Source organism: Silurus aristotelis (assembly GCF_946808225.1).
Source record: "Silurus aristotelis genome assembly, chromosome: 18".
Classification (NCBI taxonomy): domain Eukaryota; kingdom Metazoa; phylum Chordata; class Actinopteri; order Siluriformes; family Siluridae; genus Silurus; species Silurus aristotelis.
In genome coordinates, this window is record NC_139591.1 from 7,927,807 (window position 1) to 7,951,682 (window position 23,876).

At 38.6% G+C, this 23,876-nt stretch overlaps 3 protein-coding genes across 9 annotated transcripts in view; 2 read left to right on the forward strand and 1 right to left on the reverse strand.

Moving 5' to 3' along the window:
* Window positions 1–617: 617 nt before the first annotated feature.
* tiprl (TIP41, TOR signaling pathway regulator-like) lies at window positions 618–8,334 on the forward strand. Of its 4 annotated transcripts, none has more exons than XM_083567663.1 (8): window positions 618–641; window positions 4,259–4,384; window positions 5,030–5,209; window positions 5,318–5,414; window positions 5,517–5,648; window positions 5,817–5,912; window positions 6,884–6,946; window positions 7,739–8,334. In XM_083567663.1, exons 2-8 carry the CDS (start codon window positions 4,275–4,277, stop codon window positions 7,859–7,861), a joined length of 801 nt encoding a protein of 266 aa, XP_083423789.1. In that variant the 5' UTR covers window positions 618–641; window positions 4,259–4,274; the 3' UTR covers window positions 7,862–8,334. The 4 variants fall into 4 exon arrangements, with proteins under 4 accessions (XP_083423789.1, XP_083423790.1, XP_083423787.1 ...); XM_083567664.1 differs by lacking the exon at window positions 618–641 and adding an exon at window positions 3,542–3,601; XM_083567661.1 differs by lacking the exon at window positions 618–641 and adding an exon at window positions 3,663–3,822.
* Window positions 8,335–9,555: 1,221 nt separating this feature from the next.
* riox2 (ribosomal oxygenase 2) lies at window positions 9,556–17,109 on the forward strand. 2 transcript variants are annotated; one of them, XM_083567634.1, is made up of 10 exons: window positions 9,556–9,616; window positions 10,156–10,607; window positions 10,708–10,827; window positions 12,627–12,755; window positions 13,142–13,245; window positions 13,341–13,443; window positions 15,524–15,692; window positions 15,878–15,966; window positions 16,052–16,192; window positions 16,528–17,109. In XM_083567634.1, exons 1-10 carry the CDS (start codon window positions 9,571–9,573, stop codon window positions 16,678–16,680), a joined length of 1,506 nt encoding a protein of 501 aa, XP_083423760.1. In that variant the 5' UTR covers window positions 9,556–9,570; the 3' UTR covers window positions 16,681–17,109. The 2 variants fall into 2 exon arrangements, with proteins under 2 accessions (XP_083423760.1, XP_083423761.1); XM_083567635.1 differs by having other exon boundaries at window positions 9,575–9,689.
* Window positions 17,110–17,158: 49 nt separating this feature from the next.
* Window positions 17,159–23,876, reverse strand: part of LOC310740667 (uncharacterized protein) — a 38,893-nt gene continuing 32,175 nt past the window's right edge. For 2 of the 3 annotated variants that reach the window (XM_083567555.1, XM_083567556.1), the window contains 5 exons: window positions 23,678–23,805; window positions 23,447–23,570; window positions 21,304–21,465; window positions 18,225–18,384; window positions 17,159–18,080 (listed from right to left, as the gene is read on the reverse strand). In XM_083567555.1, coding sequence (XP_083423681.1) covers window positions 17,992–18,080; window positions 18,225–18,384; window positions 21,304–21,465; window positions 23,447–23,570; window positions 23,678–23,805 — 663 coding nt within the window. In that variant the 3' untranslated portion in view covers window positions 17,159–17,991. Of the gene's footprint in view, window positions 18,081–18,224; window positions 18,385–19,452; window positions 20,117–21,303; window positions 21,466–23,446; window positions 23,571–23,677; window positions 23,806–23,876 lie in introns of those variants that run through there. The other variant, XM_083567557.1, reaches the window with a different exon arrangement.

Sequence of the window (23,876 nt, forward strand, 5' to 3'; positions counted from 1 at the left end):
TCTGATCTTCTCTATATTTCTGCCCTAAATCTTAATCAAAGTCCCTCTAGTTTTTATGTCTCATTTAACCATTTTAGACGTTCTCTGTAGCAACTGTCTCATGCAAATAAATAAATAAATACACATACATACATACACCAGGAGCAATTGTCTATTTTCATGATAAAATAAAAAAGGACTTTATTTAGGGTATGTCCCTGATTCCGCCGCCCACTTCTACTGCTGTTATGACCTTTCATTTTCAAGTCTACCCACGCTTGTAAAATGTAAGTTAACAGTTAAGTCCTCATAATATTCTGACTGTGAAAAGAAACTAAGAAATACTCTTTTAACTTGAAATTACTACTTGGGAAACAAATTTTTTTTTATATATATTCTTTAATCTCAGATTTTTTCTAAATTTACCTTCTTAAAAGTAAATGGCTGTCTGTTCTATCATCATGCTGTTTGATTTTCGAGAAATCACTTCAGAAGAGGAAAAGAGGAAGGCCAAGGAGGAGGTTTATGGATGTGGTGAGGGAAGACATGCAGGTATTGGGTTGAAAGAGGCAGATGTAGAGGACAGGGGGGTATGGAGACGGATGGTCCGCTGTGGCGACCCCTAATGGGAGAAGCCGAAAGAAAAAGAAGACTTCAAAAAGGTAAGTAAAATATAAGACCCAGCACTCTTTTTTAAAAAAATGTGTTAATTACATGGTACACCTTTAATTACATGATAGGCAGGAGCAAATTTTGTAAATACGCACCTCTACCAGCTGGAACACTTTTTTTTTCCAGCTCACATCAGGCCTCACAATCTTGTTGTATTAAGGCAAAGAAAGAGAGATGAAAGCCTTTTACTATACATATAATTTTGTAGTGAAAGACATTCAAATATATAGAATATAGCCTGTGGTTCAAAATATTGGAAATGATCTAAGAAGTGTATCTGTAATATAAGTCTAATGTAAAAAAAAAAAAAAATTATCTTTTGGAGGCAAGGCTAACCTTAATGTGTTTAATGCAGTTCTGTGGTAAAAACATTCAAAGGTTTATTTCAATGGTTCTTATTGGTAGAGTTTCCGGTTTCATTCTGTACAGTGCAGCCCACACAGCCTACAAATGTGGCCACCACAGACTCCAACTCTCAACATACTCATACACTCTTTCCTGCTTAAATTTTATTTGTCACTATCAACCATAATCATACACAGTATGACATACAGTGAAAGGCTTTTAAAGTGTTTAAGGTATAACTATGCACCAGGTTAAGGTCTCAGCCATAGGGGACTAGAGAGTAATTGAAGAAATTGCACAATGAAAATTACAGATCTCTCTATTCTTTGTAAGTGGGAAAACTAAGTGGGAAAAGTACTTCTTTGACCCACTGTACAAATGGCCACAAACCACAATGAACTGAAGCAGCATCGTAAAAAATAGTTAAAATACCCCCACAATAGTGTGAGACTGACAATCATTCAGTAAATGATTACTTAAATGTATTGTTACTAAAGGTGATTCCTTAAACTAATGGAACATAAGGTGTAGTTTTTCACATAAAACACAGTTTTATATATCGTGTTGTTCATCCGAGATTGTAGTTGCAGTTGTAAACTTGTGTGTGTGTGTGTGTGTGTGTGTGTGTGTGTGTGTGTGTGTATATATATATATATATGTATACAGTGAGGAAAATAAGTATTTGAACACCCTGCTATTTTGCAAGTTCTCCCACTTAGAAACCATGGAGGGGTCTGAAATTGTCATCGTAGGTGCATGTCCACTGTGAGAGACATAATCTAAAAAAAAATCCAGAAATCACAATATATGATTTTTAAACTATTTATTTGTATGATACAGCTGCAAATAAGTATTTGAACGCCTGTCTATCAGCTAGAATTCTGACCCTCAAAGACCTTAGTCTCCCTTTAAAATGTCCACCTCCACTACATTTATTATCCTAAATTAGATGCACCTGTTTGAGGTCGTTAGCTGCATAAAGACACCTGTCCACCCCATACAATCAGTAAGAATCCAACTACTAACATGGCCAAGACCAAAGAGCTGTCCAAAGACACTAGAGACAAAATTGTACACCTTCACAAGGCTGGAAAGGGCTATGGGGAAATTGCCAAGCAGCTTGGTGAAAAAAGGTCCACTGTTGGAGCAATCATTAGAAAATGGAAGAAGCTAAACATGACTGTCAATCTCCCTCGGACTGGGGCTCCATGCAAGATCTTACTTCGTGGGGTCTCAATGATCCTAAGGAAGGTAAGAAATCAGCCCAGAACTACACGGGAGGAGCTGGTCAATGACCTGAAAAGAGCTGGGACCACCGTTTCCAAGGTTACTGTTGGTAATACACTAAGACGTCATGGTTTGAAATCATGCATGGCACGGAAGGTTCCCCTGCTTAAACCAGCACATGTCCAGGCACGTCTTAAGTTTGCCAATGACCATTTGGATGATCCAGAGGAGTCATGGGAGAAAGTTATGTGGTCAGATGAGACCAAAATAGAACTTTTGGGTCATAATTCCACTAAACGTGTTTGGAGGAAGAAGAATGATGAGTACCATCCAAGAACACCATCCCTACTGTGAAGCATGGGGGTGGTAGCATCATGCTTTGAGGATGTTTTTCTGCACATGGGACAGGGCGACTGTACTGTATTAAGCAGAGGTTGACCGGGGCCATGTATTGCAAGATTTTGGGGAACAACCTCCTTCCCTCAGTTAGAGCATTGAAGATGGGTCAAGGCTGGGTCTTCCAACATGACAATGACCTGAAGCACACAGCCAGGATAACCAAGGAGTGGCTCTGTAAAAAGCATATCAAGGTTCTGGCGTGGCCTAGCCAGTCTCCAGACCTAAACCCAATAGAGAATCTTTGGAGGGAGATAAAACTCCGTGTTTCTCAGCGACAGGCCAGAAGCCTGACTGATCTAGAGAAGATCTGTGTGGAGGAGTGGGCCAAAATCCCTCCTGCAGTGTGTGCAAACCTGGTGAAAAACTACAGGAAACGTTTGACCTCTGTAATTGCAAACAAAGGCTACTGTACCAAATATTAACATTGACTTTCTCAGGTGTTCAAATACTTATTTGCAGCTGTATCATACAAATAAATAGTTAAAAAAATCATACATTGTGATTTCTGGATATTTTTTTTTTTTAGATTATGTCTCTCACAGTGGACATGCACCTACGATGACAATTTCAGACCCCTCCATGATTTCTAAGTGGGAGAACTTGCAAAATAGCAGGGTGTTCAAATACTTATTTTCCTCACTGTATATATATATACACACACACACACACACACACACACACACACACACACACACACACACACACACACACACACAGAGAGAGAGAGAGAGAGAGAGAGAGAGAGAGAGAGAGAGAGAGAGAGAGAGAGAGAATTTTTGGATATTTTACTAATAAAGCCAAAGAAAAAAAAAAAAAAAAAAAAAAAAGCTCAATTATTTTAGTATAGAAGAAAGTGGTCGATTTCTTTTCCCTTGTAGAAAAGAGCAACCACAGATGTAAAAGAGGAACTATTCAATTCTGACTCGAGTTTCAAATCGGAAACATTTTCTTGTCGAACTTCAAGTACATGGACCAGCAGGTAGATTTTGGTTATATTGTGTACACACTTTACATGTTGAATATAAGGAAGACTTAAAGTGATTTGTGACGATATGTTTCTGATTCGCCAATCAGAGCCGTTTAATAAGCGCCGCGGGCTTTTATATATATATATGTATATATTTAGAAAAACACTTCATGCTAGCAGCTAAGCGCTGTGTTAAGGGGTACAATCATGAGGTGCTGTCAGTTCAGTATCAGGTCTGTTTATGATCGGTCGTCAGACGAGGTTGATCTCCTTAGTTGATCTAATTTAACTTATGGAATGAATTTTACAGAGAATATGACACACTGAGATTGCTAGCAATGAACTAGTTTTCTAAATTGTATAAATATTGCCTGTACGTACAGCATGTAAAGACTGGTTTTGCTGAATACTACAGAGCACAGGTTCTGACCTTGGCTTGGCGTGTCTCATTTTAGTGCTTTTTCTGTGCTAAACTACACCTAAATTAACAAACCAGATTACTAGCAAGCTGCTTGCTGTGTTAGTGGGTGTGTTAGAACAGAGAAAGCACCAACATTTGTGGTAGAGGATTCTCCAGGACCAGGGTTGGTAACCTGTAGTTTAATTTACTGATGGTGGCATAAAAGATGAACACCTCCTTACTTTCAGTGATTTTGTTCCCTGTGTCAGCCAAACACCTTTAGATATGGCGATGATATCCCATGGCTTCAAAAGCAGCAAGCAAGATTTCACATTCGGACCATGGAAAGTCACATCAGCAAAAACCCACATTATGAAATCTAAAGATATTGAGCGGTGAGTATTTTGACAGTCAGCTTTGTCAGTTATGGATCAAGTTCATAGAGATACACTGATCAGGCATAACATTATGACCACCTGCCTAATATTGTGTTGGTCCCCATTTTGCTGCCAAAACAGTTCTGACCCATGGAGCATAAACAGCTTTAACTTCTTCAGCAGTTTGAGCTACAGGAGCTCGTCTGTTGGATCGGACCACACGGACCAGCCTTCACTCCCCATGTGCATCAATGAGCCTCGGCTGCCCATGACCCTGTTGCCAGTTCACCACTGTTTCTTCCTTGGAGCACTTTTGATAGATACTGACCACTGCAGACTGGGATCATCCCACAAGAGCTGCAGTTTTGGAGATGCTCTGAGCCAGTCATCTAGGCGTCACAATTTAGCCCTCGTCAGACTCACTCAAATCATCATGCTTGCCCATTTTTCCTGCTTCTAACACATCAACTTTGAGGAGAAAAATGTTCACATGCTGCCTAATAAATCCCACTCACTAACAGGTGCCATGATGAAGAGATAATCAGTGTTATTCTCTTCACTAATCATGATGTTATTCCTGGTCGGTGTATTAGAATCATATTCACCTGTAGATGGAGTGATTTATCGTTGTGCTGATCTTGCTTCTGATGAATTCTTGTAAAGGCTAGCGGAGGAAATGCACATGCCGTCTCTACCAGAGATGCTTTTTGGAGACAACGTGCTGCGGATTCAGCACACCAACGGTTTCGGCATTGAGTTCAATGCTATCGACGCTCTCAAGCGCGTGAACAATTTACAAGATTCGGTGCAAGTGGCATGTGCCCAGGAGTGGCAGGAAAGCAGGTGGGACTTGGCAGTAAAAAAATAACACACAAAAAACATAAAAAAAAAATCATACAGTATACAGCTTTATGTTTTTAAACTTTGTGTTGGAATTCTGTTTTAATGCAGAGCCGATTCTGAGCACAAGGACGTAGTAAAGCGGTATGATTGGACCTACACAACAGATTACAAAGGGACATTGCTTGGTGAACACCTGCAGTTAAATGTAATTTGGCACATTAGAGTGATTTGAATATTATGTTATTTTCCCCTAAAATCTGAACAATATTTATTTGCCCACCCTAACGGATGAGTGTGTGATACTCAGGTGTCTTCTACATCAGAGCGGATAGACCTGGAGAAACTGAAAGCTCGGGAGCAGATCATGTTCTTTGATGAGGTGCTGCTGTTCGAGGATGAGCTTCACGATCATGGCGTATCTATGATTAGTGTGAAAATTGTGAGTGTTTAATTTTTAGATTTTATGCATTTAATTAGCACAAAAAATTTTCGTTGTGATATTCACTGATTTGCATATCTACAAAAAGTAATATTACGAGAGACACTGAGAAAGATTATCATTTGTAGGTTTTTAAATTCAATCTCGGTGCTCTGTTGTGTGTTTCAGCGAGTGATGCCCACTAGTTTCTTTGTGTTGCTGCGCTTCTTCTTGAGAGTCGATGGAGTTATGATTCGGGTCAGCGACACACGGCTCTATCATGAGGTGGGTTAAGCTAGTTTTACCCCAAAACATTCTCTGGATTAAACAGAAAAATACTCAAATCTGTTAGTTTTTGGTTTAAATTATATTGCATGGCAGGACTGATTTTTTTTTTACATTTTGAAATGTCCCCACTGTGGCACAAAATAAGGTATATCTTCTCTTATCTTTACTGCCGTCTGCTAAATGCTTAAATGTGCCTTAAGATTACTGAATGCACTTTTAACACTGAATAACTGTGTATGAATATGTAATGTTAATCTTTATATTACTGGGATTTGCACTACTTGTTTACTGGTTAGTTTTACATGTACATTTTTATAACTGTATTCATTTTTTATTTCTATCCCTGAAATTGGACTCAGGCCCTATCCCCTTAAAAGGCCACTTATAAATAGATTTTGCTCATAATTTTTGACCTCTTACTCTGAAAAAAACCACCAAAAGATCTCTCAGCTCAGAATTCCTAGTCAGGAACTCAGGATGATCTCAGTCCTGAATTCATAAACGTGGCTCCTCACAGCTTTAAGGATAGGAAAAGAAAAAACATACCTTTTCCCTTCAAAATTGTTGTGCTATATATCTAAGTATTTGCTTTAGATTATTTCAGATAGTCATATTCGCTTGTTCCATGTTAGAAATTTCCCCATTGTGAAGTGAATAAAGGTATGTCTTTTGTAGAACACTGACTACTTACAGTGTGTTACTGTTTAAAATGGGTAAACAGCTCATCACAGTTAGAATATCAATTTTTATTTTTTGTGAGTTTCTTATATCTATGACTTTTCCCTGGTGGTCTAGTGGTTAGGATTCGGCGCTCAAAAATAAAAACTTATTTCTATGACTTTACAAATAAGTTGAATGCGGCATTAGGGTTATTTTTTTTACATAAAGATGGTTGGATACATTTTTTTTGTTATAAAGCAGCTTGAGCAGTAGTAACAGTAAAAAAAATACAAATAAATTGCTTGCAGGCTGGGAAAAATTACATCCTGCGGGAGTTCAGCTCACGAGAAAGCAAAGTTTCAGCACTTCAGGTGAGAAACGTTACCCTATTAGCCATCTTGCATTTAAATAAACTTTTCTGTCTTGCTAAAAACGAGTATTTCATTCACCTCGTATACATACAGCGGTTTAACTTGATAGAGAGGAATTTACTCTGATTTCTGGAAAGGCAGAGACCTATAGTTTGGTTGAAATTATCATAAAAAATGATCTAAAAACTCAAAATTACATTTTGAAATTAAATTAAGTTCCCCTGAAAGACCATAGCGACACTGACTGTCTGAAACAACTCCAATTTAGCTATGCTTAGCTTGGTATTAAGCTACATGCTACAGTTTCTAGATTTTACACAGATTGGCATGGAATACTAAAACATCTAGTGAGTGTCAGTTCTGCATCTGGAAACACTTTAATGTGTAGAGATCAATGGAGAATGGCCAGACCAGTTTGAGGTGACAAGAAGGTTTTGGAAACCACTCTGTTCGACTGCAGAGAACGGAGCAGAAGCATTTCAGAATGCACAACACACATCAAACAAGGAGGTAAATGGGTTCCATTTTTGTCAGATTCGGAAAAACTAATACTCAGACCATCACACACATACATGTCAGGGTCAAAGTAATCACAATTTCCACATTCAGATGTTTGATATGAACATCTGAATATAATCCCTTAATGTGGCCATTACAGGTATATCGTTGCTTTAAAAACCTTTCTCTGAATATAGTATTGTATTAATTATTTGACGATCAAAAATCATGATTATTTATTTTGCCTTCTGCTCTGGTCATTTCTGTTCATACCATTTCCTTTTCTCTTTGCAGCATGTTCCTCCAGCCTTGTTCACAGACCCTAATGAGATCGTTCAGCTTTTACCACTGACACTCACACTGTGTGAGAAACTTGAATTCCCAGAGCCACAGCCACCGATCGAGTCTCCACAGTGATTCCCAGCCTACACGTGTCAAACCTCCGAGTGCTGAGCTAGGATCAGTCTGTTGCCGATTACTGTATACAGCTAATATGTGCACTGACAGCTGATCCCAGATCAACATTCAGACATTGAGATGTTTGATGCCTGTGCACCCAGAAACGGAGCGAGATGCAGGGCATCAGCTCTTATCTCTCCTTAAAGACTTGTGAATGAATCAAACACTTTACTGTCTGCCTCATTTACGGTTTCTGGATCATTTTATTCAAACAATATGTACACAAAATCTCATACATTGATGAAAATTGCAATGAATTTATTTTTTTTTATTTTTTAAACCTTTCAGTAAAAATGTATGCATATTGAGTGGTTCATCATTGGTCAGATGAGTGATGGAAAAATATGAAGTGGAGAGCGATTTATTAAAACTGTGTTTGTAATGTTCCTTTTTTGTGTGTTTGTGATTTAATAAATAACTCTTGATATCAACATACTAATTCAATGCCATTGATGGAATGACACAAATTAAACCTGAGCACTTCACCAACTACAACACAACCAATAACAATGAATGCCATAATCACATTTATTAAGGATATTGCTATTATTGAGGCATGCTGCAAAAAAGCCCCTGTAAGTCTGAGTGGGTTACAAGTTCAGATCAGAAAAACTTGGGTTTTTATGGAGGTGGTCACATTTGCTGATCAAGTAATTGAAGGCATTTAATTTGCAGCACATGGCTGCTACTTAACCATTAAATTCCTATAGAAGCAGTAAAGCTTTTCCATTTTTACTTTGTCAAATAAATAATGATGCAGTGTAATGTGTCATATTTATGTTATTTTACGACCCACAGAGGACCAGATGGTTTTTGTCCTGTTATGTAAAATGTTAGAATTCAAAGAGTATGTTCTTGTGATGGATGAATGTGTTTTCACGTCGGTGTCCATGTGGTTAAATCCATGTTGTATACCAAGTCCCAGCTATGTGCTGTAACATTAATATTTCCCTCCACTGAAACTAAAAGCCTCAGACAGGTTCCAACATGACACTGTACCAGTGCAAGTATTTCTAATAAAGACATGGTTTGCCAAGAAAGGAGAGGAACAACTCAGGGCCTGATCTCACAACCTCTGACTCTTGTGTCTGAATGAATGCACTTTTCCACAGTAACACTCCAAAATGGAGAGAAAAGATTTCCTAGAAGGGTGGAGGTTTTTATAAGGATAAAGGAAGAATCTGGCAAGGGTGTTGTTCAACAATCACATATCAATGTTATGGTCTGGTGTTCACAAACTTTTGGCTATGTAGTGCATGTGTGTGTGTGTATATATATATATATATATATATATATATATATATATATATATATATATATATATATATATATATATATATATATACCTAACTGAAAAAAGCTGGTAGAGCAAACATGTATTATTTGAAATTATCATTTGTTTTAGCTATTTAAAATGACGTTCTTGTCAGTTGCACTCACACAAATACATACAGACCATATGGATCAGTGCAGTGAGTGATATATTGATATATTCATATATATGTAATTGTATGTAAATCTTTTAATTAATTTCCTTGCTTTGGTAATATTTTCTTCTCCTGTCTGACTGCAAAAATAATAATAAAAAATCTCACTGAATTGAACAGTACAGTTATCGGTAATATTAGGACAAAGTGGAACCTAAGTGAAAACGTGTTTCTAATCGGATGCTTATCGTTGTGACACGACACTTTCACGTGGGACGCAGGGCAAGTTGGTGTTTTTTTGCAGTTACATGTTCCATTGATTTTTATTTATTTATTTTTTTTGACGTCGCTATCAGAAGGTAACTGTTTGGATTTGTGTCGACTGTTTAAATAACAGAAATGAGGCTTGGATGAATAGTACACATGTAGAGAAAGTATAGGCAACTAAAAAGCCACGTCTATGTTGTACATCAAACTCTTAAGAGCATTAAAATGTGTTAGAATGAAGGAGGCACTTTGGAGACCAAGTGAACAGAGAATGTGATGGTTTTGGATTTGATGTCATGTTTAAAAGCGATGCCATGCGTTTGTTTTTCCATCATATTTTGTTCCTCAGTAGCAGTTGTACTTAATCATGGCACAAAAACCTGCTTATTATCTACTGCACAGCCTTTCAATCCTGTTCCAGGAATACCTCCTGCTCTGTTTGCTTTTAAGGGTTGGGAATATATGATCAAGGTCCACAGACTCATTTATGGTTTGATTTGAAAGTCATGTTTGAATTGAAGTTGAAACTGATAATGCCATTAATTTTGTGCTCCACAGAGATGCCTAAAAAAGGCAGATCAGCAGTAACCTGTCCTGCGAAGAAGAAGCAGCAGGAGGACATGAAAGTGCCTGCTAAACACAGAAAGATGGACTCCACGAGCTCTGAGTCTCCACTGTGCTTCGATTCACCAGCCAGCCTCTTCCAGAGTCTGATCTCACCCACGACTGCGGATGAGTTCTTTCGTGAGTACTGGGAGAAAAAACCGTTGCTGCTGCAGAGGTCAGACCCAGCACTCGTAGCTTATTACCAGTCCCTCTTTCAGCTGTCAGATCTTAAGCAACTGTGTACCCAGGGCCTGGAGTACGCCAGAGATCTGAACGTAGTACGCTGTGTAAATGGTGAAAAGGTGGTGATGAATAATGAAGGGCGAGTGAAATATAACCAGCTGAGGAAGGATTTTACTCAGAAGAAAGTGACTATTCAGTTTCACCAGCCACAGAGGTTTAAGGTGAGTGATGGAGATTTTCAACATGATAGCAGAAATGTTTGTGTGAAATGGATGATGAAGTGAAAATCAGACTTTGTGATTTTTATGTGTGTGTGTACAGGATGAGCTGTGGCATATTCAGGAGCGACTGGAGTGTTTCTTCGGGTCGCTGGTCGGATCCAACATCTACATCACACCTGAGGATTCTCAGGGTCTGCCTCCTCACTATGATGACGTAGAGGTACGTGGTCATGGCTTTTTTTTTTTCATATATTTCCAAATTTTCACCTGCTCATTTGCCAAAATACCCAAGTAGTCAAGAAGCTTTTACTGCCATTTTAACCATATATAGCTGACGCAGTACACAGTGAAATAAGGCAACGTTCCTCCAGAAGCTACATAAAGCACCTAGATGGTGCAGTTCCCAAACCAGGCAGTGATGCAGCTAATCAGGATGCTTTCAATGGTCCCTCTGTAGAACATGGTAAGGGTGGGGTTAATTGGACATGGTCTTATTAGGAAAGAGAGGCACTGCTGGGCTTTCTTGGTGATGGAGCTGGGGTAGAGTGACCAGGTGAAGTTCTCCACCAGAGAAACACCACACAATTTGGTGCTCTTGACAATCCCACGGAGAATCCATCGATGATCCACTGGTGAATGGCAGCTCTGTGCTCTCCTGAAGTCAACAACCATGTCTTTAGTTTTGTCTCTCCCTATTATCATAACGGAGATGTGGTTTGAGTAGCCGAGGTGTGGGCGGGGCTCCGCACGATACGCACCGGAGATGTTTGAGTACTATTATGTGCCAGTATTTCTTAATGGTAGTGGAAGTGGTAGCTCAGTGGTTAAGGCTTTGGGTTACTGATTGAAAGGTCATTGGTTCAAGCCTTAGTATCACCAAGCTGCTACCCTGGACCCTTGAGCAAGGCCTTTAACCCTCTGTGCTCCAGGGACACTGTATCCTGGCTTACTTTGCGCTTTAAACCCAGTTTCCTAACATCGTTGGGATTTCACTGTACTGTAATGTACAAGTGGCAAGTAAAAATAAAAAAGCCCCCTCCTATGGATGCCTTCACACTGATATTTACTGAAATGTTCACAATTTCTCCTGCATTCATTTTCTATGAAAATCAGCAAATAAATGCATGAAGGATTGTAGCGATATAAAATGTCACCATAAAACAAATGTAATTAGACTTAACGGCTAATAAGGAAAAGAAGCAGTTGATAGCAATATAGCAGTCTTTGTTGATTGCGTTAATGTAATATGAAATGACTGTGGGATTTGCATGAATGTAATGTTCATGGAGGCAGACAAGAGATGATGGTGAGTCCTTGGTATTGTTGATGAGGTCGGTTGCGGTTGGATTTTTGTTTTTTGCGGCCTGAGGTTTTGGTCCTGGTAAACCGCAGCCTCCTGCCAGAAGGGAGTGACTACAATCTTAGCTGCCTGCTTCATGGTCCTGTAGAGGTTCTGTAGAGGTGGAAGATTGCAGTCAACCAGCTTCTCAGCAAAGCGAATGACAAACTGCAGTCTGACTTTGCCTTTAGCAGTGGCAGCAGCATCCTGATGGTGATGGAGTAGGTAAGAGTTGACTCAATGATGAAGGTCTAGTCAGGTGCACCTTCACTGACTTTAAGTTGAATTGTATGTTGAATTGCATGCTCAACTCCCACTTGAGGTCCTGCGAGATGATAAGCGATATTTATCCAACAAAGAATACAACATGTAACAAATATAGCTACTACAACTATTAAAACAACAATATTTAAATAATATTGTTCTATGTGAAGACACTGATCATGTTAATGATTTCTCACAATAAATAACAACAATGATTTAACAAGGTAGGAAACAGATAGATGCAGCTCGCTGGGAAATGATGCTATGGTGAGCTATTTTTTTAGAAAAGGCCTGCAGGCGACTCATGTGGTCCTTGCGTGTGACCTGTTGCCTGCGGGCACCATGTTGGTGTCCCCTGGTAAACCAACAGCTGTTTTTTTTTTTTTTTTTCTGAGCGCTGTTTCCCCTTGTTGTAGGTGTTTATTTTGCAGTTGGAAGGTCAAAAGCACTGGCGCCTGTACGAGCCGACTGTCCCACTGGCCCGAGAGTACAGCACAGAGCCTGAGGAGCGCATTGGAAAGCCCACTCATGACATCATACTGAAGGTAACAAGAGAGAGGATCTACACTGAGCACAGTGGACAAAAACCATAGAGTAGATGCTGAACTGTTTACTCTGCTTCCCTCTGCTGATCCTGTAGTGAACTGCAAATGTGTGCTGAAAAGCGTTACTAAGATTGAGCTAATGTTTTCACTTCAGTTTCCTTGGCAGAATATTAGTCATCCCTTTTCAGTTATTCTTTCACCGATAGAAAGAAATCTGTGTACGCTTTATTGTTAACTATTTCCCTTCCTTTAGAGATTTAAAGTGAGTCTGTTTGGATGTTTTTTTTTTCTCCTCAGGGCAGTGCTTTTAATCTTGCTTCCATATGTTACCATTGTGCATCATTGTTTGTGTGTGTGTGTGTGTGTGTGTGTGTGTGTGTGTTTAGGCAGGTGATCTGCTCTACTTCCCCAGAGGAACCATTCACCAAGCAGACACACCAGCAGGAGTGGAGCACTCCACACACCTCACTCTCAGCGCGTATCAAATCATGTATGTGAGCTCACACCACCTGAGGTGATGAATTGTGTCCATAAGGTAGTGTAATATTTCTGTATAAACTATATCTTTGTCATTTTTTCCCCAAGGTCATGGGGTGACCTTGTGTTGGACGTCTTTCCTGGGTTTATGTTTGACTCTATGAAGAATGACCTCAGCTTGCGTCATGGTTTACCCAGAAACCTCCTTACTGTAAGAAATTTTTTCTTCTTGTAACTTCTTGCAGGACCACATAAAAAAATTCTGTACACGCTGACAATCCACACTAATTAGTACAGTAATACCTCGGTACTTGTCAGCTGCAGGACAAGTCAAATCCATTACTCGTCACATTATGACGACTGAAAAAATGTTTTGCCACTCGTCGCATGCTAAGAACTCAAACCCGAATCTCGCGATGAAACTCGTGAGTGCTTCAGTCAATAATCAGTCAGTTCACCAATAAGTGCCCTCCAAAGTGTCCTTTTTTTTTTTTTTTTTAAACAGAGGGACACCAGAAGATATTGAGTGAAAAATGTGTAAACCTTTAAACCTGTAAACCACTTTGAAGTAAAGTAAAATTTTTTATACAGTATGTGATTACATGATTGTATGCCCTTCAAAACATCATTGTACTATTTAGAAATTCTGAGGACAAATTTATGGATTTTCTTTATTCCTTATACAGACAGTACTTTAAAAACAAAACCAGAAAAAAAAAATTTCGTCAGTTTTAACATCTTGACTTCTAGAGCACAATACAGACTACTGAGGTATTACTGTACTTTAATTTTGTCAATAAATTTTCCTGACTAATGTACCTATACTACAGTGATGCGGAATTCTTCAGTCTGATGGGTCAGATGTTGATTGGTTTTTGGAGATCAGCATGGCTCTGACAGTGCTGGTAGAAAGCAAATCACAGGCTCAATTTATAGTCCTAAATTTATGTTTTCTGTAGAATCACATTATTCACAAGACCAGACAGTATAACATGCTTCATGAAGCAATCAGAGTCTAGTAATCAACAAATGTGTAGTAGGTCTTTACATTTATTAGATAAGTTCTTAAAAGTGTGAATGTTTCGCAAAAGGTTGATATGCTTTGCACTGCTTGAAAGTCTTCAGGACAGAGGAGTGTGTGCTTTCTGATTTCTAAGTGACCTGAAATGCTGAATTTTCTTATGTACTCAACTTTAAAAGAAAGCAGCTGGTGAGAAAACAACTGAGAGCCACAGTATCATAGGTGATAACAGAAACTAGCTTGTCTTGTGGACATTTCTCAACATGTAATGTAACTTTTAAAAGGGTGAAAAGTGGTCGTGTAAAACGATTGGCAAAGAGTATAACTCGATATACAACCATTATTGTCAAAATAGCTGGCAACAAAATTGAGTACACCCTAAGTGAACATGTCACTGTGTCCAAAGTGTTAAAATTTAGTGTGAGCACCATTATTATGTAGCACTGCCTTAATCCTCCTGGGCATGGAATTCCCCAGAGCTGCACAGGTTGTTGCTGGGATCCTCTTCCCCTCCACAGAGCTGCTGGATGTCAGACACATGATGCTTCTCCACCTTCCGCTCGAGAATGCCCCACAGGTGCTCAATAGGGTTCAGGTCTGGAGACATACTTGGCCACTCCATTACCTTCACTATAGTATTGTCCCTTGAAAACATGTAATAAAATGGTTGCTGAACTGTGAGCGGTTTACTCACTTTTGTGAGCTACTGTAGAGGGTGATACAGTATCTCACAATAATGCAATGTGCTGCATTATAAATTACACAAAGTTGGACTATAAAGATAGGGGCATCATGACTAAACAAACAGGGAAGTTTCTTTCAGCATCTGTATATTCATATGCATTCTAAAAAACTACGACTGAATGTACACAAACAGAATGCATTGGGTATAAACCCATGTTTCTATTCACAATAGAACACAGAAACAAACAAATTTTGAAATGTACAATTTTAAAGGTAATTTTGAATTGGATGGCTGCACTGCAGCAAAAAAAAAAAGATTTGCGACAGGGCACTTTTGTAGAACTGTGTAACGTTCTTTATCAATTTACCAACAGTCTGTATACATGTGTGAACTGAGAAGTCCAGTTGCTGGTGAAGATGATTGTTGTCCCATTCATGTCTGATACAGGATATTAGCTGATCATTAATCAGCAGTTCTTTTTTTGGAATTGGGGTTGTACGTGTACTTGTATTTGCTAGAAAATGTTTGATTTCTGAATGGCTTCTGTCTGTTTTAACTATGACCGTATCTTTTCCTCTTTTTAAGTCTGCACACATGGGCTCTGATGTGAAGAAGCAGGTGAGTACGATTCTGAGGAAGCTAGCAGAGCGACTGGAACAGGACGAACATGATCTGCGTTCCTCCGAGATGAAAAGAGACTTCATCTGCAACAGACTGCCACCATACCACCTGCAAGAGGAAGACCTTGCTCCAGGTGTGTGTGAAAATGTATATTATATCCAGTTGGCTCCAGATAATAAATGCTACTTCTGACCTTCCAAAGCCAAAAAAATATAAGGACCAGTTACTGTACCCGAATGTGTGCATTTACCCTTAAAAGTGTAAAAACAGAGTGGTGCACCTGCTGATAAACTTTATTTTCCCATTTTTTCCTTCAAGCTGGAAAATTGCCAATGCTGGAGGATTCGGTGTGTGTGCGGTTTAGAGAGCACATCGTTTTGACACTGGAGCCCAGTCCAAACAACACGGTATGTCTGCATGATTCGGTTGAGCCTACTAGCATTTGTGTCCAACGTTAACATGGAAAAATGAATATTTCGCATACACGTTTAGGACGAAGCTATGAAGTTTGCAGTATTCGTGCTACACTCGCTGAAGAACAAAAGGGAAACACACATGATGGGGCCTAAGGATCCTTCTGATGATGAGAAGGATGATGAAGAGGAGGACGAAGAGGATGAGACTGCATTAAAGGTGACATAATTCAGCTGAATTGTATGTAGCTGGAGGTTAGTTATGTCGGACTGGACCAAGTTATTGTGATTCATGTATAACTATACGCAAATGGTAATAATGAAATAACACTAGTAATATTGGTATAAAAAAAAGAGCCGTTGAAGAAACATTTTTAAGATGTGAAACATTTTAAGTGATTGGGTTTTTGTGAGTGGAAATTTAAATAAATAGAAATTGTCTGGGAGAACAAATCTAGACTATAATAGGTTTAATTTTAAGGTTAAGGTATTTTTATTTTTTTAACACGTTTCCCCGTGCTCATGCTTCTGTTTCCTATTCATTTTCCGCTGCAGGGTCTGGAGTTCCCCATTTTGCACCTCCCTGCTCTGCAGCAGCTCCTTAATGGAGAGCGCCCCCGTGTGGCTGAGCTGCCACTGCAGCAGGATGCTGATAAACTCGGCCTTGTGCTTGGACTCTGGACAGAGGGATTGCTGCAGGTCTGCTAACTAGAAAGGAGCTGATATGTGATACAGGGAAAAAATGATATTCTTCAGTAAAAAAAATAAAAAGGCAATCAGAAGTCATGTTGAGGGAAATGTATAGGCACTTCATAGTCGTTTATAAGCAACATGGACCTGCTTTGCATCTCTGGACTGTCAAAACAGGATTAAGCTGCTTTACCAATTGGAATATCAGCAGATAGATGTAATGGTTACATGAGAGAAGGACACATGACTGTGTATAACAGTAGAGGTTATTCTTCTGCTATAAACTGGGCTATTGTGTAGTGATGCAAGCAGCAGGTCTGATTGACTTGTTGCAAGGATCCTCTCAGTACCATTGTAGGAACTTCAACACACACACTTTCTCCTGTTCTCTGCTCCTGTTATATTCCAGATTCTGATATCATCAGATAAAAGGGTGGAACCTGAAAATGTTTCATGTGTCACTGTCATCCTTCACATCATTCAACCAAAACACAAGAATGTAATATATCTTTAATATTAATAACATTTAAAAACAATGCACTTATTAACTGTACATATTATTTCCTTTGCATATGGCATTCAATACATACATCTCTTCCTGAATATCATACACTTAGTGTTCAGTGATAAATCCAGTGATTTTGACCAGCTTTAATTAATTATCTGTACATAGCCTGGCTAACAGAAGTAAGCACTTGCTCTTGGCCTGTGTTTTTCTGAGTAAAGGGAGCTTGACATCATTCATGGTTGAAAGAGGACATCGTTTCGCGCAAAAGGAACACACTAAACTTACTAGAGGGAACACTCCTATTCAAGTGAGGATCTTGGTAGTGCAAATGTGCTTTGGAGAAGGAAAAATCAGCAAGCATAAATTATACTGTTTACATTGCCTCGAACAGGAACTGCAAACAGCCCCTTTTATCCTCTACCTCCTCGGCCATTGAATAGTCACAGAATTATGCAGATGGTTTTGATTGTTGAGTATTAAAAATGAGAAAAACTTGATAAAACAGGCTTTTCTCCTCGTCCAGTTTGAGCCTCTGGTTTTGTTCCAAGCCTTAACACAAAAGACAGCCTTCAGTTTTAGATTTATCCTTATTTTCTCCATCAAATCTGTATCAAATGATTGATTTTGCTCATAAACTGCCTCAACGTCACCCAATGGGTTGAACAAGTTGGTGTGTTTGGGTCAAAATGCAGAATAAGGCTCATTAGAAGGTTTTGAGGAACAGTGGTTCTTTTAGCCAGTTCCTTTTTAGCTGTGTGGAGGCAGTGCAGTTTCATATAAAACTGTCCAGCATGTTTCAGGGAATTTGATTCCTGACCTCACTAAAGCACCTCTATGTCCCAGAATTGTGTGGCTCTATCAGGACTGAACTCATTCAGGATCAGATGGTCCTTGTCTATTCCACTTCCACCTGAAAAACAGTTGATAGGCTTCAGTTAGGCTTCCAAAATGCAATGTGTGAAGTGGCATGGAAATTACATTTTTATTTTCTTTACAATAAAATGTTCTTAAATGCTTTGTATGCAAAAAAATTTTTAGATAACAAAAAAATTACCTCTCTGATCCAGGACTAGGCTGGGGTTCAAATGAGAGGAGATTGTCCCATTTTCATTTAAACTCCACCTTTGATTCAGTCGCCCATGCTCTTCCCACAAAGCCACTCTGGCACCCACACAGGCCTTTCCACCAATCACAGACATGCAGCCTTTTCCTACCTGTACATGCATTTAAAGCATTTGTCAGACATCCATATCCACAGTGAGCAGAAGTGCTTTGTCTACATCAAAACATCTCCATGCTAGTTACAAAATGGTCAGGGTCTACACGTAGAGCCAGTCGTGCTCTGTAATGCTGTCACTAATAATTCAATGTGTCAATCAGTACTGTATAATGAAAACTAAGCTGTGCATTGAGCAAGATTACATTTCACTGTGCAGAGCTCAGACTCCAGTTCATAACAGCTATGCTTATTTGAACTTCAGGTTTTGCTGACATGTGCAACACTACAATTAGTTTAAAGTTCCATAATGCTCTATAGTTAGAAGTCTATTTTTAGTCATGTGGCACTTTAGTTCTTGAGACTGAGAAACAAACAAACAAAAAAAAAGCAATATCAGTGAAGTATGTTATGGAAAGCTGAATCTGTGCATGGATGATGAGGACTAGCACATGCATATAATTACATAAATAATACGTGTTACCAGTGAGCAGTACTGTGCAATTACAATCAATTAAATAAACACGAAAACGTCACTCTTCTATATGATAGAAACACTAACCAGAGTATTGAAATATATAAAAATTTAAATACATTTTTATTGCTGGATGTGTGCATTATGGTGGATTTTGGTGTTTGATTTGAGACGTGGGGCATCAGTAAAACAAATGTTTACATAAATATTTTTTTGGCTGATTTTATATATATATATATATATATATATATATATATATATATATATATATATATATATATATATATATACACACACACACATACACAGTGGTACCTTGACCTAAGAGTTTAATTCGTACTGCGGACGAGCTCGTATCTCAATTTGCTCGCACATCAAATCAATTTTCCATATTAAAAATATACTTAAAATGGCATTAATTCGTTCCAACCCTCAAAATGCCACCCCGTTTTTGTTTCATGTTATTAAATTAGGAAAATACATTTCTAAATAACAATTGTTTTATAAAACATAATAGAAAGAGTATGTAAATATATAAGGTTTTATTCAGTTTATTTACCTTGGAGATGAGACGACTTGAGCTAACGAAAACGGCGGGGGATTGGTAGAGGCGATAAGCGGAGGCGGAGGGAAAACTCGTTTTTTACTATCACTCCTGTACACTACGTATCCCTAAACCTTTATTTTTTACTTTTTCTTCTTTGCTAATCTTAATTTTCGTCACAGTCTTCGCTTCGGCATTTAGCAGCGGTGTCTCAAGCTCGTACCTCAATTTTTTGCTCACGTAACAAAGCAAAAAATCGACCGAGTGACCACTCGTACCTCGAAAACTCGTACATTAATGCACTCGTAGGTCAAGGTACCACTGTATATATCACATCACACATACACACACTTACAAAATAAGTATTGAACACGTCACCATTTTTCTCAGCAAATTAATATCAGCTGGTTCAATCCCAACTGAGGGCCTGTATAAAGGTGTCCCATTACCAAGGTGTCACACAAAAAACATTTTATGATGGGTAAAAGCAAAGAGCTTTCTTCGCAACCTTATTGTTGCAAAACATACTGATGGTATTGGTTACAGAAGGATTTCAAAACTTCTGAATGTTCCAGTGAGCACTATTGGGGCATTAATCTGGAAGTGAAAAAAACATAATTACACCATACGCCGGACACAAGCTGCTCCTCGCAAGATTTCAGAAGAGTTGTCCAAGAGGCAAGGACCACTTGTGGAAGGCTTCAGAAAGACCTGGAATTAGCGGGTACAATTGTTTCAAAGAAAATAATTCATGCATTCAACCGCCATGGCCTGTGTGCACGCTCACTACGCAAGACTCCACCGCTGAAGAAAAAGCATGTTGGAGTTTGTTTAAACCTGTGAAATACTGCGAGAATATAGTCTGGTCAGATGAGACCAAAATTGAGCTCTTTGGATGCCATAATACACCATGTTTGGAGGACAAATGACACTGCACATCACCCCAAAAACACCATACCATCAGTGAAGTTTGGAGGTGGAAACATCATGGTGTGGGGCTGTTTTTCAGCATATGGTACTGGCAACTTCATACAATTTAAGGAAGGATGAATAGAAAAATGTACAGAGACATTCTTGATACCATCGACCAGGAAGGTGAAGATGAAACTAATGTGGACATTTCAGCAGGACAACGATCCCAAACACAGCCAAGGAAACTCTCAATTGGTTACTGAGGAAGAAAATAAAGCTGCAAGAATGGTTCAGCCAATCACCTGACTTGAATCCAATTGAAAATCTATGGAAAGCGCTAAAGATCAGAGTTAATAGAAGAGGCCTACAGAAGTGTGTGGAGGAATGGGCCGAAATCACACCTTAATCACACCAAAATCACATCCATACAGGATACGTCTTGAAGCTTACTATCATCAAAGGCTTTTGTATGAAGTATTAAAAACATCGTGTTCAATACTTTTTCCCTGTGTCATTTCACATTATTAAACATAACTTCATTTATGGACATGTATGGTTTGATTTCTTTGCATGTGTGGATTGGATGGGTTATTACCAACATCTGGTAAAGATTTGTCAATAGCACCATAAGAAATAAATTTACTGAGAAATATGGTGACGTGTTCAATACTTATTTTATCCGCTCTGTGTGTGTGTGTGTGTGTGTGTGTGAGTGTGTGTGTGTATGTGTATATATATATATATATATATATATATATATATATATATATATATATATATATATATATATATATGTATGTGTATATAATTTAGACAACCACTTAATATCTGTTTTGAAAAATTAGAGCTTTAACTTAATAATGCAAAGTATAGCAGCATTTTCTCTAAAGCTCACAGACTACTGGACCTCACTATAGCATGTAATTTTCTGATCAAATGGAAAAAAGCACATTTTCCAGTCTTTCTCTATATTCAGCACTGCTTACCTTGCTCTTGAGCTGAGACTGTGTGTACATCCAGTGCTGTGTGTGTAGTGAGTGTTCAGCAGGATGCAGTGAGATTCGGGCTGGACATGGACGTCCTCCGGTACTCTCTAAAGTCAGTGCCATCCCCAGAGCTCGATTCTGCACCCGTACATACACCCGTCGCTGAGAAGAGAAGAACCTTTAGTTATACGTTAAATAGCAGTGTATAATCACCACCTTCTTAACTACAGTACAGAGATGTACTAGATGTGAGACTTAATAAGAACAACATATTTGTACATAGAAACCTTAGCAAACATTCGCCTGAACTAAACAGATGATATTGTAATACGATGTACACATAGGTGTTTTAACAACCTGATTAAAGAAAGAAAATCCCTGAAGCGCTCATCCTACATCTTCACTCCCACACAGGCTGTCTCTAAACATAAACACACACGCAGACCTTGCTGTCAGCACTATCTACTTATGTAAATGCATATCTTTTTAGGAATGAGTGGGCTTTATCAGGGCACTACAGACCACTGCACAGACACAAACACACGCACACAAAGTCTCAAAAGACTGCAGAAGTCTGATAATGAGTGGGTGAGATTTTGCGCTGAATAAATTAAGTTTTTCAGAAAAATACAACTGAAAACAAGAAAGAATGTAGATGCTAGAGAGAATTCGTTTTCTCTTTATTTTAATTTTTAGTCTTTTTTCAGCACTAGTAAAAAAAACGAGCAATTCTCTGTTACAATATACACTCCCTGGCAAATAAAAGTCACATGAATTTAACTAAGCAGATCGGTAAGATTTTATCCACTGGATAAATACTGCAGCAATTAATGTGATTTAGCTGGAAGCAAGTTATTTAAACCTAAATGAGACAGTAAGTACCTTCTCATTTCTTTAACAACCATGTAGGAACACATCCTGTGGTCATGGAAAAGATGCCTTTGGTTTAGAATGGTCAAATGAAAAAAAAAAGGAGATTGCTGAAACTACTAAAATTGAGATAAGAACCGTCCAACACATTATTAAAACCTGGAAGTACAGTGGTAACCCGTCATCTTCGAGGAAGAAATGTGGTCGGAAAAAAAATTCAATGATCATGATTAGAGATCACGAAACTTTTGGTGAAAAAAAAAAAAAAAACAGAACTCATGGCTATGTTAATGGTGAAAGCAAGAGCATACACCTACACTTATAAAGAACATTCTAATTCATTCTTTGTAACCGCATTATCTTTGTAAAGCTGCTTTGAGGCAAAAAAAAAGCCCTATACAAATAAAAATTTATTGAATTGAAAGAGCATGAATATTAAGACTCATTGGGATTAAACAGCTGTGTAGCCTTACTTAAACCACTTATCAGTCAGGCTAATCAGAAAAAAAGCTTCAGTTTGCTAGGGAGGATAATGATTGGACTCTGGACCAATGGAAAAGGGTCATGTGGTCTAATGTGTCCAGATATGGCTATTTATTTATTCCCTGTTCCTATCAGAGTAAAAAAAGGGTCAGATTAAATGATGCATCCATCATGCCTAGTGCCTAGAGCCTGTGGGGGCAGCGTTATGCTCTGAGGTTGCTTCACTTAGTTAGGTCTTATTTTAGCAACGTTATATGCACAAAAAATTAGGTCGGCTGATTACCTGAAAATATTTTTTATAAATGGATTTTCCCTGATGGCATGGGTATGTTCCAGGATGACGATACCAGGATTCACTGGGCTCAAATTTTGGGAGAGTGGTTCAGAAAGCACGAGACATTATTTGCCACATGGACTGGCCACCGTACTGTCCAGACCTCAACCCCACTAAGAATCTCTGGGATGTGCTGAAGAAGATTTTATGCAGTGGCCAGACTCTCCCATTATCAATACAAGATCTTGGTGAGAAATTAATGTAATTCTGGATGGGAAAAAATGTTTAGATGTTGCATAAGCTTAGCAAAACAATCTCATGAATGTGTGCCTTAATCAAAGGCAAAAGGCAGTTCAACTATTAGTGTTTTTTTTTTTTTTGGCCAGGCAGTATTGTACAGAATTTTTGATAGTTTTTAATTGTTTCATACACATTGAGTGAGAATTTCATTCTCTCATACAACCGGTCAGGTTCTATCACATTTTGACTGCAAAACCAAAACTGGTTGCAGCTTACCTGTCTAAGTGGGTGGAGGGATCCGATGGTGTCCCAGCCACTGTAATCACACCAACATTGAATCTCACCAGGCTCTAGTAGCAGCTGCCGGCCCTTAAACTGGCTGAATTCATACAGCACCCACCTGTAAGGGTCACCAACAGACATACACCCATTATTATATAGACAAAATGTATATATATATATATATATATATATATATGAATGAATATTTAGAATCAAAAGCTTTACAGGCCACTGTTGACTCTAAGAGACTGAGTAAAGAAGTTGCTCATGGTCTCCATGGGTAAATCTGTCACAGTCTCCAACCCCTCGAATGAGCTCAGTGAAAAAAGACTGATGGAGGGTTCAGAGAAACTCTGCGAAGGGTAACACAGACATTCTTAGATTAATAATCATAAAGCACTATGTAAAAATCTGTAAACTAAAA

Bases quoted from the DNA above. Each gene is read 5' to 3' on its own strand.
- riox2 (XM_083567634.1), top strand. From the start codon at position 9,571: ATGCTTATCGTTGTGACACGACACTTTCACGTGGGACGCAGGGCAA. The intron at 10,828-12,626 runs GTACGTGGTCAT...CCCTTGTTGTAG, and splicing joins CTCACTATGATGACGTAGAG to GTGTTTATTTTGCAGTTGGA. The intron at 13,246-13,340 runs GTATGTGAGCTC...TTTTTCCCCAAG, and splicing joins CTCAGCGCGTATCAAATCAT to GTCATGGGGTGACCTTGTGT.
- tiprl (XM_083567661.1), top strand. From the start codon at position 3,797: ATGAGGTGCTGTCAGTTCAGTATCAG. The intron at 5,210-5,317 runs GTGGGACTTGGC...GTTTTAATGCAG, and splicing joins CAGGAGTGGCAGGAAAGCAG to AGCCGATTCTGAGCACAAGG. The intron at 5,913-6,883 runs GTGGGTTAAGCT...AATTGCTTGCAG, and splicing joins ACACACGGCTCTATCATGAG to GCTGGGAAAAATTACATCCT.